General features: G+C 38.8%; 1 protein-coding gene across 1 annotated transcript in view; it reads right to left on the reverse strand.

Annotated features, from left to right (window-relative positions):
- The window catches only part of LOC139757885 (uncharacterized), a 686,077-nt gene that overhangs the window by 270,390 nt on the left and 393,674 nt on the right, over positions 1 to 22,013 (reverse strand). The window contains 5 exon segments of the mRNA XM_071678807.1: positions 1,646 to 1,849; positions 3,381 to 3,569; positions 7,651 to 7,776; positions 17,178 to 17,324; positions 17,542 to 17,712. Of these exon segments, the coding sequence (XP_071534908.1) occupies positions 1,646 to 1,849; positions 3,381 to 3,569; positions 7,651 to 7,776; positions 17,178 to 17,324; positions 17,542 to 17,712 (837 nt within the window).

Genomic DNA, 22,013 nt, shown 5'->3' on the forward strand with positions numbered 1-22,013 from the left:
TTATATTTAGGTATATAAACACTAATACAGTTACATAGAAACCATTTCGTTATTCTAAAAACGATTTCAACAGTGGCATATAAATTGGCATCTTGCCTAGTAATGCCTGTACACTCTTTATGAAGATCTGTGGGTGATGAGATGCTTGATATTTTTCCAGTTGGGGTCAGCAACATCATGTGACTTCCCTGTTGTTGCACCCAAGAAAGAGACAACTCAAACAATGAAAGGAAAAATCTGTGTTTCTGAGCAATTGTTTTAACATCATAACCGCAGTAAATTATTACAAAAAGAAAAATAAAACAGTCACCATGACACACTGGAGGGGCTTTGTACACAAAACTATGAAGGTGGATAAAATACAAATATTACCTGCTATCATCCAGCCCACAAACTGCCTGCCACCTGAGAAGAACTCTTAACTCATTAAAGTAAAAATATGTTGTTTCATCTAAAAACAATGAGAACCTAAAGTCCCTACAGACAAACTTCATTTTTCCTAAAGGTAGCAAGATACACAACAGTGAGAGGGTGGCTAAAAGCACTGAAAACACAGATTATACTCATAAATGTCTAAAAACTGACCAAATAATCTATTACCAATAACAATACCTGCACAGTACTAAAAATGATACAACCACTAAAAGACATTCTGTGCCCTTTGGTATTGAGCAAAATGTAAAAATTCTCCAAAGCTGGAACTGGATAACCTTGTGTTTCTAAAACACCAAGATTCCAAACAACTAAAAGCCCCATACAGCTGCACAAGCACCAAGGATTCTCCGGGAAGACTATAGCGAAAAGGGGATCTTATGTGTGGGTTCCTTTAGCATCAATGCTAGCATAAAAACTTAGAGCTCCCTTTCGTTCCCAGTAGGTATCAAACACCTATGGACCTTCACCACTTAATGCACTCAGAAAAAAGCAAGGGTCAACAGGTAGAAGTGTGATCAAGCCAGTGATGCAAGTTGGAGGACAAGAGACATCGCTAGCATTATCAAGACAAAAATGTTATAAACCTAGGAGGATTCTCACATGGCTGTTGGGTCCCAGTGAACAAGTATCAGCCAACATCACAGATAACATGGTAGTCAAAGAAGGTAAAATTAAGGTGGATATACCCTATTTTGAGGGTTAAGACAGGTTTAAACCACCTTGTGAGCAAATATTCTTTCTGATGTTCATAAGGTTCAGTGTGGAGGTGAATAATAGTTAAAAAAAACAAATTACTGCATGCACACAATTTCTAAATGATAAATGAAACAGACACTGCCACGTAAACAAAATTAAATTTGAATGACATTTTATTTTTACATACACATAGTTTTATCTTTAGGTTTATAAAAATACATAATAAATATGTTTTTCTTTCTTTCAAACTATTCACCATTTCCCGCATTAGCGAGGTAGCGTTAAGAACAGAGGACTGGGCCTTTGAGGGAATACCCTCACCTGGCCCAATTCTGTGTTCCTTCTTTTGGAAAAAAAGAAAAAGAAAAAAAAAAAAAAAAAAAGAGAGGGGAGGATTTCCAGCCCCCCGCTCCCTCCCCTTTTAGTCGCCTTCTACGACACGCAGGGAATACGTGGGAAGTATTCTTAATCCCCTATCCCCTATAAATATGTATACGCAATAAAATCCACTGACCTGTTTGGGTGCTGCATTACCATACAGCTGGAGAGCAAGAGAAGAAATCTTTGTTATCCTTTCTTGCTGGGCCTGTTCTCCTGGCTGAAGGAAATGCTCAATGCGTGATCTTAATTTCTCTGCTTGGCCGGGACTTTGAATACTTGCTGATTCACCTGCCACATCCACCAGAAGATTGCTGCCTTCTTTGACCCAGTCTTCTGCCTGTGACAATGACAGTGAATTTCATCTAACTATCTTTTACCAGGTATATACAGCCTTTCAAGTCATTCACATTTCTCCGCAACCCATGCCAAGTGTGTTCAAATAAAGCATGGACTTCCATACTTACAAACATTTACTTTTCACTCTGTACAGCAACCTGATTCATCAGCTAAGATCAGTGTTTCCATTCACACCACCTCTGAGACAAAATGCTCCAAATGACTGATTTCAAATTCTCTCTCAAGCAATTTCATTTGAAACATCTCTTGCCCTAATCTATTCTCTCTTTCTGTCTATAAACCCGTTTAGCAGCCTGCCTTTCCTCTTTATACTTTCGACAATGCTACTACATAGCCTCTTGATCAAAGAATCATCTTCCATATGCTCTTAATGACCACACTAAAACATTTCATTCATGTGCCTTTCTAATGAATTTTTTTGAACACCACATACCTTTTTCACACCAACATTCTGTATCTATCCTAATTCTACATGTATTTTGCAAGCTACTAGTACTTAAAGCTCTTAATTTATCCCACCCTTAACTACATTTGCTTGAGTTTCACATCCATATATAAAAAGTGGGGACAATCTAACCCTCTTGTCAGCTTCTTGCACTCTTTACTTATTCTTCCTTTCATTTACCAAAGTTTTCAGTTCAATTTTACTCTTCCTTGGCTGGAATGACTCTTCTCTCAACCCAGCTTTCCTATTATTGCACCATCCTTACTGACTACACCTCCATCTACCTAACCTCATCTACAGGTTACAATTCTTCAATAATCAACGACATATGACACTGTGGCATCACCTCTTTCAAAACAAAAATCTTACTTTTACATGACACACATCATAAAACAATCCACTATCCTCTATGTCAGCCATTAGTACATCACCTTCATACAAAAACTGGGCTTGCTTTCACTATTTCACCATTATTTAGCAATGTACCACTATTCTGTCCTTAAACATACAACCGCTCCTTGTCACACATAATACTTGACAACACTTGACTCATTCTTTGAATCTCTAGACCTTCTTGTGGTGAGCATTATGTGCTAGCCCTGCCTTTTTGCAAAATGGTAGGATTAATAGACAAAAGTAGTATTAGACAAAAGCATGAGGAAGAGAAATTAGACTGGAGCATTAAGTAGAAACATTAGGCAGAAGTAGTATGTAGGAACATTAGGTGGGAACATTAGGTCGAAGTTGTAGGTTGGAGTATTAGGCAGGAACATTATACAAGAGGTAGAAGCAATTGGTGGAAATATTAGGTAGAAGCTTCCAAAAACACTGCACTAGAGTTGCCCTCTGCCTATGGCTCATTAGGGATGAAGCACTAATGGATAAGAAGTGGCACTGGAGTTAACCAATTATGGACTCTTGCCATGGCCATCCCTAGAGGGAGTTCCTGATGAACTAAAACTTCACAAAATCGATATTCAAAGACACCATGCAAACACCAACATTTACAACATACAATATCTCTAATTTGCAAAATTAGTAGGATTACTCAAGTTCTTAAACTTACTTCTTCAACCAGCCTGTGGAATACAATGGAAAGCTCTATGGACTTCTTTGATTGTCCAACTTGCATCTGGAAGGTGGACCACTTTTTCTCAAGCTCTGCCAAATCTTCTTGTATTTCACCAGAATCATCATCTGGTCCCAGCATCTTTGTAGTTGTTGTAACAAAAGTCTGGATGCGCTTTTCTAACATCTAGATGAATGAATAGGAAATATTATATTGATTCATAACAAAATGGGTAAGGAGCATAACATTTCATAGCTTTAGCCTTCTTATACTTTGATATATTAATAAGTCTATAAAGAGAATATAACTAGTAGACTTGCTAGCCTTAGCTAATCAGAAAGACACTACAAATCCAGTCAGAATGATCCCTCTGCATCTAAAATACATTGTAAGCAGCATCAAATCAAAGACATATCAACAGTTTCTCTGATTTAATAATGTAATGAGTTACCTGAATTAAAAAGTTATTCATGTTTATTTCATTTTGTGATTACTCTACAAAGGGCAGTGTGTATTCTGTAATTTTTTTGGTTATCAAACTAGACTGTAATGCAGATCAAAGACTGTGCTTCCTTAAAGAGTCCCACAATATCTTATCAGTACCATGAAAATCCACTCGTTAACAATGAAGTGAACAGCTATACAAGCAACATCTGATTCCATATAAGTACAGTAATGCAACATCTATTATCATCTTAATACAAAAGCTTTGAAAACATTTATGAAAGACATATTTGTATCACAAACCTATCCCAACATGCCTAATCTTGCATGACCACTTACTCAACAGAAATTCAATAAATTATCACTGTCTATTCACAATAAACTTAACTACACTGTACCAAACTCTCTCCAACAACTCAGTGAGGCTGCAATTTACTCAACAGACACTTGGTGTAGCATTTCTAGTCACTCATCCTAGGTTTTTAACATTTCTAGCCACTCATCATAGCTTTTATGATGCAACACTGTCCACTTACTAAAGTTACCCAGCCAACTGACAGAGTTCCACTTTTGGAGAATTGTAAAGTAGACAAACTGTTCATTGGCAAGTATTAGAATACATTCAAGTACACAGGTGGAATGGGTATGCAAAGGAGGCATATGAGGACAGGGATAAGTGTAGACTCTTTTGTCATAGTCACCCCTTGATGGAGGTTCTTGAGAATGGGCATCAGAGATAGACAGACAGTATACAGGTAAAGGAAATATCAGAAAACTGTTCACATCCTATGTTAGAAATCCAGTATATGTAAGAGCATGGTTAGATGGCCAATCTCAGGAAAGTCCTTAACAGTACTGTAGTTTTCTTCAAAGATAAGTTGGTGCTTACAATTCTACAATTTACTGACAGTACATTATCTATCATTATTGTTATTATCATGTAATCTCAAAGACCCCTATTCCAGGGGTTCTGCAGTTTCAAGGCTCAGTTAAAATCAGTTGCATGGAAAGGATGGATGCCTCTGGAGTGAGAAGTTCTTCCACAGGATTGTACTCTCATGATACAATCTCAGTGAAGGTGACTTTTTTACTTGTTATGGAACCAAAATTAGGTAGGGTCCAGTAATGCATCAGTCCACTTGGACCTCTATATAAACACCTACGTTACTTATTTTTCTGCCAAAGGATCCCCTTCAATGGAACTCCTGCACCACTCAGGATGCCAGCCACATCCACTGGACAGGAACAAAGGTAAAAAAAATGCAGTGCCATTGTGTGCATATTTTTGTGGAATGAATGCCTGACATGTAAGAAGTAAGCGTTCATTGTCTTCACAGTGGAGGCTGCTTCTTGAGCACAAGGGATGTTGTGATATATCAATGTTTGTAATGTTGGAGAGATGGGTGGTATCTAGAACAGAGCTCAAAAAGTGTAACCTGCACATGCTTGAAGTATGAGTATGGTGTAGTGGAGTTTACAATTAGGTTAAGAGGGTGATTCTCACTTCCTGACAAGTCATTACGGTGAGTATTTGCTCTGCTAATTTTGTGTTTCTCAAGGTAGAAGGAATCTATCAGCATAGACTTCTTAAGTGTGAAACAGTAGTACACTTTTTACTTCTACTTAGGACTGGTGGAATGTTATGAAATCTTATCTTTTATGTTGGAGGCTCCAGACACAAACAAAAGTCCACATAAAAGCCCAGCCTTAATCAAAATATAGAGAGGTTAATGAAAGGGTAAAAACAAAAGGCAAGAGAGGAAGTGAAAAACAGTCTTTTAAATTGTGACAAGTCATAGCTATTGGGAAAGGCATGAGAGGGTAGAGAGTTCCAAAGCCTCAAGGTGTAGGGAAAGAAACAGCTATCAAAATGGCCCACCCCTGAGTGGGAGAGGGATCTTGTGCTGCTGAAAGAATTGAGTGCTGAGTAAACTAAGATGAGACTGTATCTGAGGCATTTTCGTTTCATTTGTATGAGCTAAACGTTTATAGTTGTTCAACAACTGGAGACTATCCTGGCTGCTCTGTGTTGTCTGACCTGTAATTCTGTTATTTTAGCTTTTAAAAGGGTGAAAAACCAGGCAGGTCAGGCATAGTTAAAGGTAGTGTGGATGAATTCTCTTTATAGGATTCTAAGAGATTCCTTATCTAGTCCAAATCTGGCACCAGTAAGTGTTCTGATGGCACAGAATATGTATACAGCCTTCATGTTAATGTTTGAGGTGTAGGGAGTGAATGTAAAGTGTATGTCAGAGGTGATATCTAGGACAGAAGGCACTTTGTTGAATGGGAGTAGTGACCACATTCAAGATTTAGGAAGGATGTAGGCTGAGTACATGTCTGCAGGAAGTGAACATGGTGTTGCATGATTTCTGTGGGGATGCAGACACTCTGTCCTGAGCAAGATATTCTTTTATACCACATGTCAAATAATGTAATCAATGGAGATTTAGGGGTTTCATTATTAGTAAGAGTACCAGGAAATATGAAATATTATGATATTCACACAGTGCAGTACATTCTATTAATGATAACACAAAATAACAAACTATGAATCCTTGCACAGTCTTCTCTACACAGGAAATGTACATTCTCAAAGGCATTTTCTTCCAAAGTAATCAGTTCTCATCCATGTTAAAACTCTGCTTCGAAGAAAAACCATCTTCCTTGAAAAAGGTCTTGAGTTTTCAAAGGGAATTTTTGAGAGTAACAACATCAGCAGAAGCAACTTCACTCATCATCTTTATGTTGTGGCAATTATAACATTTCCTAAATTTCATGAACCAACCAGCACTTGCTTGCAATGCCTTCACTACTCCTTCTTCTAATGCCAAGTCATCATATATATACTCTGGGCTTTTGCTTGTATCAAAAACATACTGATGTAAATATTTTCATGTTTGGTATTAAAACCATGTGCTTGACATTCATTCCAATCTACCCATAATCAAAGTTAATGGATCTTAGGTACACTGATCAATGTTCCACTCTTGACACTCTCCTCGATCTTCTTTGCACCATCACAAACAGGCCATAAAGTAGATTTATTAAATCCAAGGGTACAACATCAGCTGTTCATTCACCTCTCCCATAGCATTTATGCATATCCATCTTAACCTCAGTGGTGGTGGAGTTATGCTTCTTAGCACCACTAGTAACAGGAACTTAAAGAGATCCTTTGTGGCATGATGCAAGGGACAAAACATACTACAGAAGAAAATACTGTAGCTTTCCATGGCTATAGACTGTATCCACAACATATGTACATGTGCTTCTTGCACAGCACTGGCAATGCCACACCACCACATTGCCACCCTAATGATAATCACAAATTCTAAACTCAAGCCCTTGTATATAAAAAATGTGCAAAATGATTGTGGGTGTTATTCTAAAAATAGCTTTAAGCAAATACGTGTAAATCAAGAGATATCTGTATATGAAAAAACTAAAATGACTGGAGAATGAGCTGCTCCCTAGAGAACTCCACTGTAGAAATTAAGGATTTTGAAGGTGAAAACTTTTCCAATGACAAAGGCTTGCTGGCTACCAATAAAATTGGCGAATTACCTTTTTGTCATTTTTGTGGGGGATGGAGTCAAGCATCTCTTGGGTGAGGATATGTAAGGGGACAATTTCAAATGATTTGATGATGTTTACTGTCATTAGTACTAGTAAGAGTAGAGTCGAGTAAAAAAACCTCTATATTCTATAAAAGAATTTTTGTATTTCATTTGATGTAAGGATGACATAAGCATGATACAATAAATATAATGCGGTAATGGTTGAAAGCTTCAGCTTTAATGAATTCTTACACATCACTTACATTAACAGTAATCTGGAACTGAGTGAAAGCAGTCTGCATATTTATAGCTGCTGCCAGAGAGTCACCATAATGACCTCGCATACGACTGAGTTGCTCGCTCAGATCACGTAGCTGGTCACTAATCACCTGGAAAGGATGCCACAATTTAGATATATCAAAGGTGGATAGACAATGTATACCTTTACTATCTAACATGATATTCTATTGTGAAAGTGTCATGCTGTGTTTTGGTAATGTTCTTTTTGGCATTTTCTCCTACCATTACACAACAGCTTCATACATTTAACTACCATCTAGTTAAAGTCTGAGGTGATATTTGGGTAGGATACATGTCAAAAAGTTGTTGTATATGATTTACCGTGAAAAGAGTTCCAAAAGGGAATGGGCATCTGAGATATGGATAGAGAAAATAGAGTGGTATCCATGTTTGTCTTTGAAGTACAAGTGAAAACATAATTTCTGTCATAAAATGGCCACTGATAAACCATTTCAAAATGAAATAGGAATTTCTTGAAATTTTTAGTGACAAATGGTACCTAAAATTGGTACTAAATACAAAATACATTTTCATTTCATTTTTACATGCCAGTTATTCATGGATGGATAAATGTTAAAATATATATATATGAGCAGGTCAGTCATATAATTCCCTGTTGGAAAGCATGGACTTAGTAAAGTGATATCCATATTTGACCACAATGGTAAAAATATGAATAATAAGTCAGAACATAAACTGAATGATGGATATAAATAAAGATGCAAAAAAAGTAGCATGTGTTGCAAAAGCCTGGAAAGATTTAGGGAGATGAGAAGCTAGAATGTGTGCTAATTCTTTAACTAAACCCATGCTTTTTTGTATTACAGCAAAATGAAGTGGTATATCAATGCTTTCTTGCTTGAAAGACTGAAGTGAGACATAAGCTTCTAAGGTCAGGTGAATATAATAATCATTATATTTTATTCATTTATTATACTTAGTCGCTGTCTCCCACGTCAGTAAGGTAGTGCAAGGAAACAGACGAGGAATGGCTCAACCCACCCACATACACATGTACATACACAAATGCCCATACACACACATACATTTCAACATATACATACATATACATACACAGACATATACATACATACACATTGGAAAGGATCACAATATTGCGCGTGCTCAAGATATTCCTATGAGTCCACGGGGAAAATGAAACATGATAAGTTCCCAAGTGCACTTTTGTGTAATAATCACATCATCAGGGGAGACACAAGAGAAAAATATAAGTCAGTTGATATACATCAAAGAGACGAAATAGGATACCATTTGGTAAACATGTGATTGTGATTCACAATCACTTGTTTACCAAATGGCGTCCCAGCTTCATCTCTTCGATGTATATCAACTGACTTATATTTTTCTCTTGTGTCTCCCCTGATGATGTGATTATTACACGAAAATGCACTTGGGAACTTATTGTGTTTCATTTTCCCCGTGGACTCATAGGAATACATACACATGTAAATATTCATACTTGCTGCCTTCATCCATTCCTGTCACCATGCCGCCACACATGAAATAGCATCCCCCCTCCAGCAAGGAAGCCCCAGGAAAAGACAAAAAAGGCCACATTCGTTCACACTCAGTCTCTAGCTGTCATGTGTAATGCACCGAAAACACAGCTCCTTTTCCACATCCAGGCCAAACAGACCTTTCCATGGTTTACTCCAGATGCTTTACATGCCTTGGTACTTGCTTTATGTTTGGGCCCTGATTGCTCAAAATCTTTTTCACTCCATCCTTCCACCTCCAAATTGGTCTCCTGCTTCCCCCTTGTTCCCTCCACCTCTGACACATATATTCTCTTTGTCAATATTTCCTCACTCACTCTCTCCATGCATCCAAACCATTTCAACACACCCTCTTCTGCTCTCTTAACTACACTCTTTTTATTACCACACATCTCTCTTACTCTTTCATTACTTACTCAATTAAACCACCTCACACCACATATTGTCCTCAATCATTTCATTTCCAACACATCCACCCTCCTCCACACAACCCTATCTACAGCCCAAGCCTCACAACCATATAACATTGTTGGAACCACTATTCCTTCAAACATACCCACCTTTGCTCTCCGAGATAACATTCTCACCTTCCACACATTCTTCAACGATTCCTGAACCTTCGCCCCCTCCCCCACCCTGTGACTCACATCTGCTTCCATGGTTCCATCTGCTGCTAAGTCCACTCCCAGATATCTAAAACACTTCACTTTATATCTTTGTATAAAGGAAATGATGGTATCCATGAATACAAAAACAAATTTTTTGTCTCAATGTTGGAAGCTATAAGTACAACAGATTTACTGTAAAAATATCCAAATCAGAGAAGAGATTTCCTGAAATTATTATTTTATGGATTAGTTTTTCACAAAAAGGCACTAGAATATACTGCAAAAGGACAGGATATCCATACATCTTCATTCAGTGCTCTGTCTATCACTATCAAGCAGGAAAACTAATAGAGCCTCTTTCCCATGTCCCTACCCTATCTACTTTCCATCTATATCAATGATGCTTGTTCTCCCAGGGAACACCCAATAATAGGATGGCAACTCCATAACTTTTACTATTCATCAATGCCTGAACCCACCTTGGCCATGTACTCTATCATTCTACCCTTCCTTCTCCCTCATCGAGAATCTCTTTCTCCTCTCTTCTTGATCATACACACTCTGTTAATTACTCATTTCACATCCATGCTTTCTGCATATTTAAACCTTCTTAGCATTACATCCTTCACTTTTATTACCACTCCTTACTTTATGCTGTACCTTACTTTAACATCTGAATTTCTTTCCACTTTTGTCGTTCCACATCACAGTCTTGAGAAACTCTTTTCAACACTTTGCACTACCTGTCACTCTATGTCTTGAATTATATGTTTCACCCTTATATATCATGGTGGGCTAACAATGCCTTTTAATAAAGATTACCATATCTACACTTTTTCTTCACAATCTATGACATTCTGTAAAGTGAAGGGGACCAGGTGAGGACATTCCCTCAAAGGCCCAGTCCTCTGTTCTTAACACTACCTCGCTAACGCGGGAAATGGCGAATAGCATGAAAGAAAAAAGAAAGAATCTGTGCTTGTGTTTATTGCATAAAGAATACGTTTTATGTGCTTGAAACTTTGGTATTTCCAACCTATCACCATGTTATCAATTATATTATCACACTCTAACTCCCTCTTCTTTACTCCCATCATACTTTCTTTAAATATTTAATACACACTTCCAATTCTCCCATGGCATCTTACCATCTGCATAGAGCAACATCCAAAAGTCCCTAGTTCTTTCAATCTTTCTCTAATCTTACTCTATCAATTACAGTTTCTCAAAGAACTATCCATATCAAATTACTGAGCAGATAATGGACACACCACAATATCTGTCACCCTGACCTTTACTACAAGCTCTCCCCAATTCCATATCATCCATTCAGTTCTTTGGCACATATCCATGTCCCAAGTAATGAATTCATGTACACCGGAAGAATACAGATAAGCATGATTACATCTCTCCTCCTTAACAACTCTCATTTTTGTTATTAACAACTCTCATTTTTGTTATTGTCTTGTATTCTTCTTTACGGATATTTTTTCTCAACATTAATTTCTAACAAGTAGCTTGCCTTCCTCTAGATCTAATAAGAGGTATTACAGTTTCCCTTATATCTCTTGCATTTACATTCTCCATTGTATTCCTTCCATCTATCCTGACGATAGATGGAACTACTACCTACAGTCGGAACTAAACTCTTCAACCTCTCAGACAGTGACTACCATCTCCACACATTCCTCAATGCTCCTAGGGCCTTTGCCCCCCCTCACACACCATATGACTAACCATGTTTCCATGGTTTCATTAGCTGCTGTGTACTCTCCCATGTCTCTAAATCACTTTGCTTCCTCCAGGTTTTCTTCATTCAAACTTATAGCCCAACTAACTTGTCTCTCTACAATGCTTTTACTCACATTTATTCTGAACTTTCTCCTTTCACAATCTCCCAAACTCAGACACCAACTTCTGCAGTTTCACCCTCAAATCTACCACCAATGTCATGCCATCAGCAAACAATAACTGATACAATTCCCAAATACTAACTGCAGTCATACCCCTCTCCCTAAAATCCTAGCATTCATCTTCTTTATAAACCCATTCATGAACAGATCAAACAGCCATGATGACACCCCTAACACAGACCCATCTTCACCTGGAACCACTCATACATATGCCTTACCCTCTTACTGTTTCTAATAGTTTTCTTCCCACACCATACATACAAAGAATCACTATCAACCCTAATAAGCTTTCTTCAGATCCATCAATGCTCCAAACAAATCCTTCTGTTTCTCTAAGTATTACTCACACAAATTCTTCAAAGCAAATACCTGATTCACATATACTCCTCTGACACAGCACTGCTTCTCCCTAGTCTGATGGTATGTGGATGCCACCACCCTATCAATCACCGCTCTCCTATGCAACTCTCCAGGTACTCCCAACAAACTTCTACCTCTGTAATTCAAACCTGCACATTATCCCTCTTGCATCTATACGGTGGCCCTATAAAGGCAATCCACCAATCCTCAGGTATCTCACCATGATCCAAACACTGAAAATCCTCACTAACTGAACAACAACACAGCCAACCCATTTCTCAACAAATGCAACTGATATACCATGCACTCCTGCTGCATTGCCACATTTCATCCCATACAAGGCTTTCACCATCTGTCCTTTTCACCAAACCACTTGCCATGACTCTCACTTTGCATACCTCCCTGACCTGAACACCCCTCATCTGCTACCTTGTCATTAAACACACTTATCAAACAAAACCCTTCAAGGAACTAACTCCATCTCTTCCACCTAATATCTCGCCATAACCACTTCCCCATTTGCCCTTTCATAGATGTTCCAATTCGTTCTCTTGGTCTTTTCACACTGCTAACTTCCTTCCAAAATATTCTCATATTCTCCATGAAGGTTGCTCATACTCACTCACCACAATTCTCATTTGCCTTCTTTTTCAAACCCTGCACCTTCCTCTTGACCAACCACTTTCTCCTGTACATATCCTAATCAATTACACTCCTCCCTATATGTAATGGCCATACACTTTTATGAGCCATCATCATGTGTAGGACTTTGTACATATATTTCTTTACTTGCTGTTCTTTGATTTCATCACAAATAAGTCTTTGCTACAAGAGCACTTGATACACTTTTTGATTCTTTCTGATTACCTTTTCACTTCCTCACTCCATCATGCAATTTCCCATATACCACATATCTTTTCCCTTCATCTGCAAAACTTTGTAGTTATATGGCCGTGCTTAAATTTTCCCAATTTCATCTCGTATTCTACATCCAGAAATGAGTAAACATCCTTATATCTAGTGCCTATATGCAGAGGCATTAGATATTTATTCATCTCTTTACCAATTACCTTTTTGTATTTGATCACGCTCTCATATTGCTTAATTCCTCTTTTCTATACCATTCTTGGAAGCATTTTCAAGCTACTCTATTCATATGGTGACTTGACAATTCTCTACAGTAATCTCTTTTTATTCAAATGTCACTTATCAAATTTTGCAGCCTACTGTCCATGCTTACATCATCCAAAAGTGCTTATATTATCATCATGCATAACAATGACAACTGTGTCTAACTGATTCCCGAAGTGTAAAATACATCCACCTTCTAATCACTGCAAAGTCCAGCAAGCTTTCTCCATTTCATTTCTCCTTTTAGTACTTCCATTTGCCTTTCATACTACTTTCACTAAAATCCTTCCAAACCTTTTCATTTCACCCATTCATTAAAACTGTGCTGGAGTTGCCCTCAGCCTGTGGCCTCTTACGGGTGAGGCACTAAAAGCTTAGAAAGAGCACTGGAGCTCAACAATTATGGAGACCTTTTTGCTGGGGCCATCCCCTTAAGGGAGTTCCCAGGGGGAACAAACATCATGATATAGATAAAAAATATATCAAAAAAATGTCATCATTCTGCATGAAATGAAAATTTCAAGTAATTACCCTGTAAGCTTACCATTATCTCTTCACTCTGATCATCAGATGGTGCTTACTACAGCTATTAATCTAGCTTTACTTGATCCAACTCATTTGAAATCTCAGTAATGTACAAGAGAAATCCATATACCACATAATTCCATCTATAGATACAGGTGGTCAAAAGGATGGTCAAAAGGAGAAAGTTGTTTGATGGAAATTTTGTAAGTCATCTGAACATTCTGAGCAAAATGTAAGATAAGTGAAGGAAAATAAAGTCTCATAAAAATACAGAATTTTGAGAATAGCTATTTAAGTAGAAATGGTGAAATGTCACCAAATGGGTGAATAAACAGAGGAGAGATATGGAGAGATTAAAAAAGAGAATTTTTTTTTTTTTTTTTTCTGCTGCTGTCTCCCGCGTTTGCGAGGTAGCGCAAGGAAACAGACGAAAGAAATGGCCCAACCCACCCCCATACACATGTATATACATACGTCCACACACGCAAATATACATACCTACACAGCTTTCCATGGTTTACCCCAGACATGCCCTGATTCACATGCCCTGATTCAATCCACTGACAGCACATCAACCCCGGTATACCACATCGCTCCAATTCACTCTATTCCTTGCCCTCCTTTCACCCTCCTACATGTTCAGGCCCCGATCACACAAAACCTTTTTCACTCCATCTTTCCACCTCCAATTTGGTCTCACTCTTCTCCTCATTCCCTCCACCTCCGACACATATATCCTCTTGGTCAATCTTTCCTCACTCATTCTCTCCATGTGCCCAAACCATTTCAAAACACCCTCTTCTGCTCTCTCAACCACGCTCTTTTTATTTCCACACATCTCTCTTACCCTTACGTTACTTACTCGATCAAACCACCTCACACCACACATTGTCCTCAAACATCTCATTTCCAGCACATCCATCCTCCTGCGCACCACTCTATCCATAGCCCACGCCTCGCAACCATACAACATTGTTGGAACCACTATTCCTTCAAACAAACCCATTTTTGCTTTCCGAGACAATGTTCTCGACTTCCACACATTCTTCAAGGCTCCCAGAATTTTCGCCCCCTCCCCCACCCTATGATCCACTTCCGCTTCCATGGTTCCATCCGCTGCCAGATCCACTCCCAGATATCTAAAACACTTCACTTCCTCCAGTTTTTCTCCATTCAAACTCACCTCCCAATTGACTTGACCCTCAACCCTACTGTACCTAATAACCTTGCTCTTATTCACATTTACTCTTAACTTTCTTCTTTCACACACTTTACCAAACTCAGTCACCAGCTTCTGCAGTTTCTCACATGAATCAGCCACCAGCGCTGTATCATCAGCGAACAACAACTGACTCACTTCCCAAGCTCTCTCATCCACAACAGACTTCATACTTGCCCCTCTTTCCAAAACTCTTGCATTCACCTCCCTAACAACCCCATCCATAAACAAATTAAACAACCATGGAGACATCACACACCCCTGCCGCAAACCTACATTCACTGAGAACCAATCACTTTCCTCTCTTCTTACACGTACACATGCCTTACATCCTCGATAAAAACTTTTCACTGCTTCTAACAACTTGCCTCCCACACCATATATTCTTAATACCTTCCACAGAGCATCTCTATCAACTCTATCATATGCCTTCTCCAGATCCATAAATGCTACATACAAATCCATTTGCTTTTCTAAGTATTTCTCACATACATTCTTCAAAGCAAACACCTGATCCACACATCCTCTACCACTTCTGAAACCACACTGGAAATGGTGAAGAGCTTGTAGATTTATGTGCTGAAAAAGGACTGATGATTGGGAATACCTGGTTTAAAAAGCGAGATATACATAAGTATACTTAAGTAGGAGAGATGGCCAGAGAGCGTTATTGGATTACGTGTTAATTGACAGGCGCGCGAAAGAGAGATTTTTGGAGGTTAATGTGGTGAGAGGTGCAACTGGAGGGATGTCTGATCATCATCTTGTGGAGGCTAAGGTGAAGATTTGTATGGGTTTTCAGAAAAGAAGAGTGAATGTTGGGGTGAAGAGGGTGGTGAGAGTAAGTGAGCTTGGGAAGGAGACTTGTGTGAGGAAGTACCAGGAGAGACTGAGTACAGAATGGAAAAAGGTGAGAACAATGGAAGTAAGGGGAGTGGGGGAGGAATGGGATGTATTTAGGGAATCAGTGATGGATTGCACAAAAGATGCTTGTGGCATGAGAAGAGTGGGAGATGGGTTGATTAGAAAGGGTAGTGAGTGGTGGGATGAAGAAGTAAGAGTATTAGTGAAAGAGAAGAGAGAGGCATTTGGACGATTTTTGCAGGGAAAAAATGCAATTGAGTGGGAGATGTATAAAAGAAAGAGACAGGAGGTCAAGAGAAAGGTGCAAGAGGTGAAAAAAAAGGGCAAATGAGAGTTGGGGTGAGAGAGTATCATTAAATTTTAGGGAGAATTAAAAGATGTTCTGGAAGGAGGTAAATAAAGTGCGTAAGACAAGGGAGCAAATGGGAACTTCAGTGAAGGGCGCAAATGGGGAGGTGATAACAAGTAGTGGTGATGTGAGAAGGAGATGGAGTGAGTATTTTGAAGGTTTGTTGAATGTGTTTGATGATAGAGTGGCAGATATAGGGTGTTTTGGTCGAGGTGGTGTGCAAAGTGAGAGGGTTAGGGAAAATGATTTGGTAAACAGAGAAGAGGTAGTAAAAGCTTTGCGGAAGATGAAAGCCGGCAAGGCAGCAGGTTTGGATGGTATTGCAGTGGAATTTATTAAAAAAGGGGGTGACTGTATTGTTGACTGGTTGGTAAGGTTATTTAATGTATGTATGACTCATGGTGAGGTGCCTGAGGATTGGCGGAATGCGTGCATAGTGCCACTGTACAAAGGCAAAGGGGATAAGAGTGAGTGCTCAAATTACAGAGGTATAAGTTTGTTCAGTATTCCTGGTAAATTATATGGGAGGGTATTGATTGAGAGGGTGAAGGCATGTACAGAAAAAAGAGAATATCTGGATCAAAATGAGAGACAGAGGGCATAAGAAGCCTCTGAAAACATTGCACTAAAGTTGCTCTATGCCAGTGGCCTGTTAAGAATGAGGCACTAAAGACTAAGAAGTGGCACTGGAGGTCACCAGAGACCCTTTTGCTGTGGCCACCTTATTGAAGTTCCTGAAGGGAATGGGCATCAGAGCTATAGACAGATAGATAGAGTGTTAGGAAAATATTCATAAACATGAGATGCATCATGAATTAAGTATTAGGAGAAAATTATGCTGAATCAGAAGAAAAGCTTGTTGGTTACAATACTGAAGTCAGTGTAAAAAATCTTTCTCTACACTGATACACATACAAAAGTTGTACACGCAGTCTACCCAGTATTCTTCTCTCGTACAATGAGGGTGACGAATGTCATTCCCTAATTTGACAGTGCAACAGTACCTGGAGATCAACATGATACTGTGACCGTTTGAGCTGTCGCTCTAACTTCTGTTGGTGCTGAATCCACACAATCTCAAAATCTTCACCCCGTCTTTTCAGCAGTTCTTCAATCACACTTATATCTTGTGCACCAGCCTCAGGGGGACACTGAATAAGAAAGAACAGACTGAAGTAGCCAAGCAAATCTTATATTTATCAATAACCCTTACATAAAAGTTTACCAATATGTCAGCATTCTGGAGTATGTATTCAAGTCAGTACAAATAATCTTTTGTGGGATAACCATGAATATTACATCTATTTGAAATGTATTAAGAGCGAAATTTTTACTGTTTACTTTCTAGAACTTAAGTATAATTCTTACCTGATCCTTAATCTTGGATATAATGGAATCAGCTTCATTTTGAGCAAACTTAAGCAGTTCTAAAACTGCCTGCCTGGATGCCTCATGTTCACGAATTTGGCCTTCAACACCCCCAATATCCAGACTCACATTACCAAACTGAGACTCCAGTTTGTCACATGATCGGTGAATCTGTTGAGTAAAATAATCTCAATTTAAAATTTTGTGTATGACAATATCACTGAAAAACATTAGCCATTATATGAAATGCTACAGCAAGACTGGTTGGTCTTTAAAGCACAAATGCTGCAAAAGCAAAAAGAGTTTCCCTCTCTAATTGGATTATTTTCTCACCCAAGGGCAGCCCTGTAACACAGACGCAACTGAAGAGGAACTTAAATCTACAGGTTCTGAAACAGACAGCATATAGTTGATTCTTGGCCTGAAAAGTTATAGCGTCTATTCCACACTTTTTTGTAGGCAAATGTTGACTATAATATTTTCTCTGCAAGGATTTGAGAATTTTTCAAGAGCATGCCTCACCACCTTTTGTATCAAGTCCAGGTTAACAGATTCCTCATAAAGGAACAGAATTCTTCAATCTTATCAAAGATTTTGACAGAACTTTTCTGTAAACTTTCTTTCAGTGTATTAATGAAGACATTCGTATCCAACAATTATCTCTCCAAGAATTTCAACTTTGCCCTACTGTTTCAAGAGACTGCTAAAACTTTTAAAATCTATATATACCACACTTACTGCACTAAAAGAGAACACAAAACATCATGGAATCCTAATCAAGAACGAGTAAAGGTGACAAGGGGGAACATTAAAGACTCATTGCTGAGATCATCTGTTCACAGTTGGACTGTGTTAATAGTCGACAATGGCCTGGAATTTATCCTTTCCAAAATCCACCAAGAAAATAATGTTGACCCTAGGATCAAAATTTCCCAGGATAAAATGCCATTACTGTCAACATAATAGTGAGAGAAGATCAGGCAAAAAAGTCTTTCAATGAGAAAGAATTGGTTTGCAAGGTTAAAGAACACACACATCTTTCATGAAAAGTCAGATAAACTGTTACATCTCAGAATGTTAGTTTGAAGTCAAATGACTCATCTTACCAAGAAAGGTAAATACAAGTCTGAGGACTTGGAAAACTAAACTTCCTATGTGCTAATATTCAATCCAAAAATATCACTGGACTAGTGCTCCTTACTATGTAGCAGGACTGATGAATCACTCGTACAGGATGTTTCATGTGATGTTGATAAGCCTTCAATAACAGGTGCAGAAATTTTCATTCAGTGAAAGTTTCAAAGCATTCTTCACAGGCTACCTTGCTTTGACTATTGAAAGTGTCATATGTAACACCAATGTATGAAAGTTAAATGCTGGTGCAAACAGACTCCACATGCTCAAGGTTACACCACTTTTTCTTAGAAATTCGTCCTGGGGTAATTATCAATAAATGAAAAAAAAATATTTATTACCTTCTCTATATTCAGTAAAAGCAATGTCATGAGAAAAACAGAGAAAAGTAAAGTTTGAAAGAATAAAGTTTCTACTTCTGGACTGCACTGAACCAATGAGAGTTCTTAACTTGTTCAGTTTTACATAACAGTGCAGTCCCTTAACCATTTTGGAATAGTGGTTTTCTGTTCGTCATGCTTCACAGACATCAAAAATTTTTGCAATATTTCAAACCCTAAAAAACATGCATCATGCACCATAAAATAACTTAAAACATTTTAACACACCATCATGTAAATATCTAAATCACTGCATAATGCTACGGCCTTTAAATCTTTGCATAATGCCAACATCTAACCCAAGGATCCCAACGGGGTATTCTTTCCAATTCAAGTTCCTGGGCCTGGATATCAAATTTTTCTCAGATGTCATATTCATAATCATTCTTCTTACTATGCTTAAGTATATATGCACCTGGAAACAGAAGAAGAATGGCCCATCCACTCATATACACAAATGTATAGATAAATGCCCATACATGCACATATACATATATATACATATACATATCAACAATTCTGGGAGCCTTGAAGAATGTGTGGAAGTCGAGAACATTATCTCGGAAAGCAAAAATGGGTGTGTTTGAAGGAATAGTGGTTCCAACAATGTTGTATGGTTGCGAGGCGTGGGCTATGGATAGAGTTGTGCGCAGGAGGATGGATGTGCTGGAAATGAGATGTTTGAGGACAATGTGTGGTGTGAGGTGGTTTGATCGAGTAAGTAACGTAAGGGTAAGAGAGATGTGTGGAAATAAAAAGAGCATGGTTGAGAGAGCAGAAGAGGGTGTTTTGAAATGGTTTGGGCACATGGAGAGAATGAGTGAGGAAAGATTGACCAAGAGGATATATGTGTCGGAGGTGGAGGGAACGAGGAGAAGAGGGAGACCAAATTGGAGGTGGAAAGATGGAGTGAAAAAGATTTTGTGTGATCGGGGCCTGAACATGCAGGAGGGTGAAAGGAGGGCAAGGAATAGAGTGAATTGGAGCGATGTGGTATACCGGGGTTGATGTGCTGTCAGTGGATTGAATCAGGGCATGTGAATCAGGGCATGTCTGGGGTAAACCATGGAAAGCTGTGTAGGTATGTATATTTGCGTGTGTGGACGTATGTATATACATGTGTATGGGGGTGGGTTGGGCCATTTCTTTCGTCTGTTCCTTGCGCTACCTCGCAAACGCGGGAGACAGCGGCAAAAAAAAAAAAAAAAAAAAAAAAAAAAAAAAAAAAAAAACATATCAACAAGACAGCTAATGACTGAGTGTGAATGAATGTGGCCTTTGTTGTCTTTTCCTAGTGCGCAAGCGGGGGGGAGTGGGGTGCCATTTCATATGTGACGGGGTGCCGACAGGAATGGATGAAGGCAGCATGTCTGAATATGTACATGTGTATAGATGTATATGTCTGTGTACGTATATGTATGTATCAACTGAAATGTATAGGTATGTATATGTGCATGTATGGGCGTTAACGTATATACATGTGTATGTGGGTGGGGTGGGCCATTCTTTCATCTGTTTCCTTGTGCTACCTCGTTAACATGGGAGACAGTGACAAAGTATGATAAAAAAAAATATAATCATCATATATGCATACAGAGACATATACATATATACACATGTACATATTCATACTTGCTTGCCTTCATCCATTCCTGGTGTTACCCCAATCCCACAGTAAAACAGCATCTCTACCCTCTGCTTCATTGAGGTAGTGCCAAGAAAACAGAAAAAAAAAGCCCATATTCATCCACACTCAGTCTCTAGATGTCATGTGTAATCCACCAAAAGCACAGGCTTTTCCACATCCAGGCCACACAGACCTTTCCATGGTTTACCTCAACTGCTTCATATGCCCTCGTTCAGTCCACTGGCAGCATGTTGACCCTGGTATACCACATTGTTCCAATTCACTCTATTCCTTGGACACCTCTCACCCTCCTGCATGTTCAGGCCCCATTCACTCAAAATTTTTTTCACTCCATCCTTCCACCTCCAATTTGGTCGCCCACCTCTCCTTGTTCCCTTCACCTCTGACACATATATCCTCTCTGTCAGCCTTTCCTCTCTCATTCTCTCCATATGTCCAAATCAATTCAACACACCCTCTTCTGCTCTCTCAGCCATACTCTTTTCATTTCCACACATCTCTCTTACCCTTTCACTGTTTACTCAATCAAACCACCTCACACCACAAACCACACGCCTCAAACATTTCCTTTCCAACACATCCACCCTCCTCTGCACAGCCCAAGCCTCGCAACCATATAATATTGTAGGAACTACTATTCTTTCAAACATACCCATTTTTGCTCTCCGAGATAAAGTTCTCTCCTTCCACACATTCTTCATTGCTCCCAAAACCTTCACCTCATCCCACACCCTGTGACTCACTTCCGCTTCCATGGTTCCATTCACTGTTAAGTCAAATCCCAGATACCTAAAACTCTTCACTTCCTTCAATTTTTCTCCATTCATACTTACATCCCAATTTACTTGTCCCTCAACCCTAATGAACCTAATAACCTTGCTCTAATTCACATTCACTCCCAACTTTCTTTCACACACTTTTCCAAATTCAGTCATCAACTTCTGCAGTTTCTCACCTAAATCAGCCACCAGAGCTGTATCATCAGCATACAACAACTGACTCACTTTTCAGGTCCTCTCATCCACAACAGACTGCGTACTCGCCCCTCTCTCCAACACTCTTGCATTTACCTCCCTTACCACCCTAACCATAAACAAAATAAACAACCATGGAGACATCACACACCCCTGACACAGACTAACATTCACTGGGAACCAATCACTTTCCTCTCTTCCTACTCATACACATACCTTCTTACACCCTTGATAAAAACTTTTCACTGCTTCTAGCAGCTTACATCCCACACCATACACTCTTAAGACCCTAAAAAAAAGCATTTTCATCAACCCTATCATATGCCTTCTCCAGAT

This window comes from Panulirus ornatus, chromosome 28 (genome assembly GCF_036320965.1).
Source record: "Panulirus ornatus isolate Po-2019 chromosome 28, ASM3632096v1, whole genome shotgun sequence".
Lineage (NCBI taxonomy): Eukaryota > Metazoa > Arthropoda > Malacostraca > Decapoda > Palinuridae > Panulirus > Panulirus ornatus.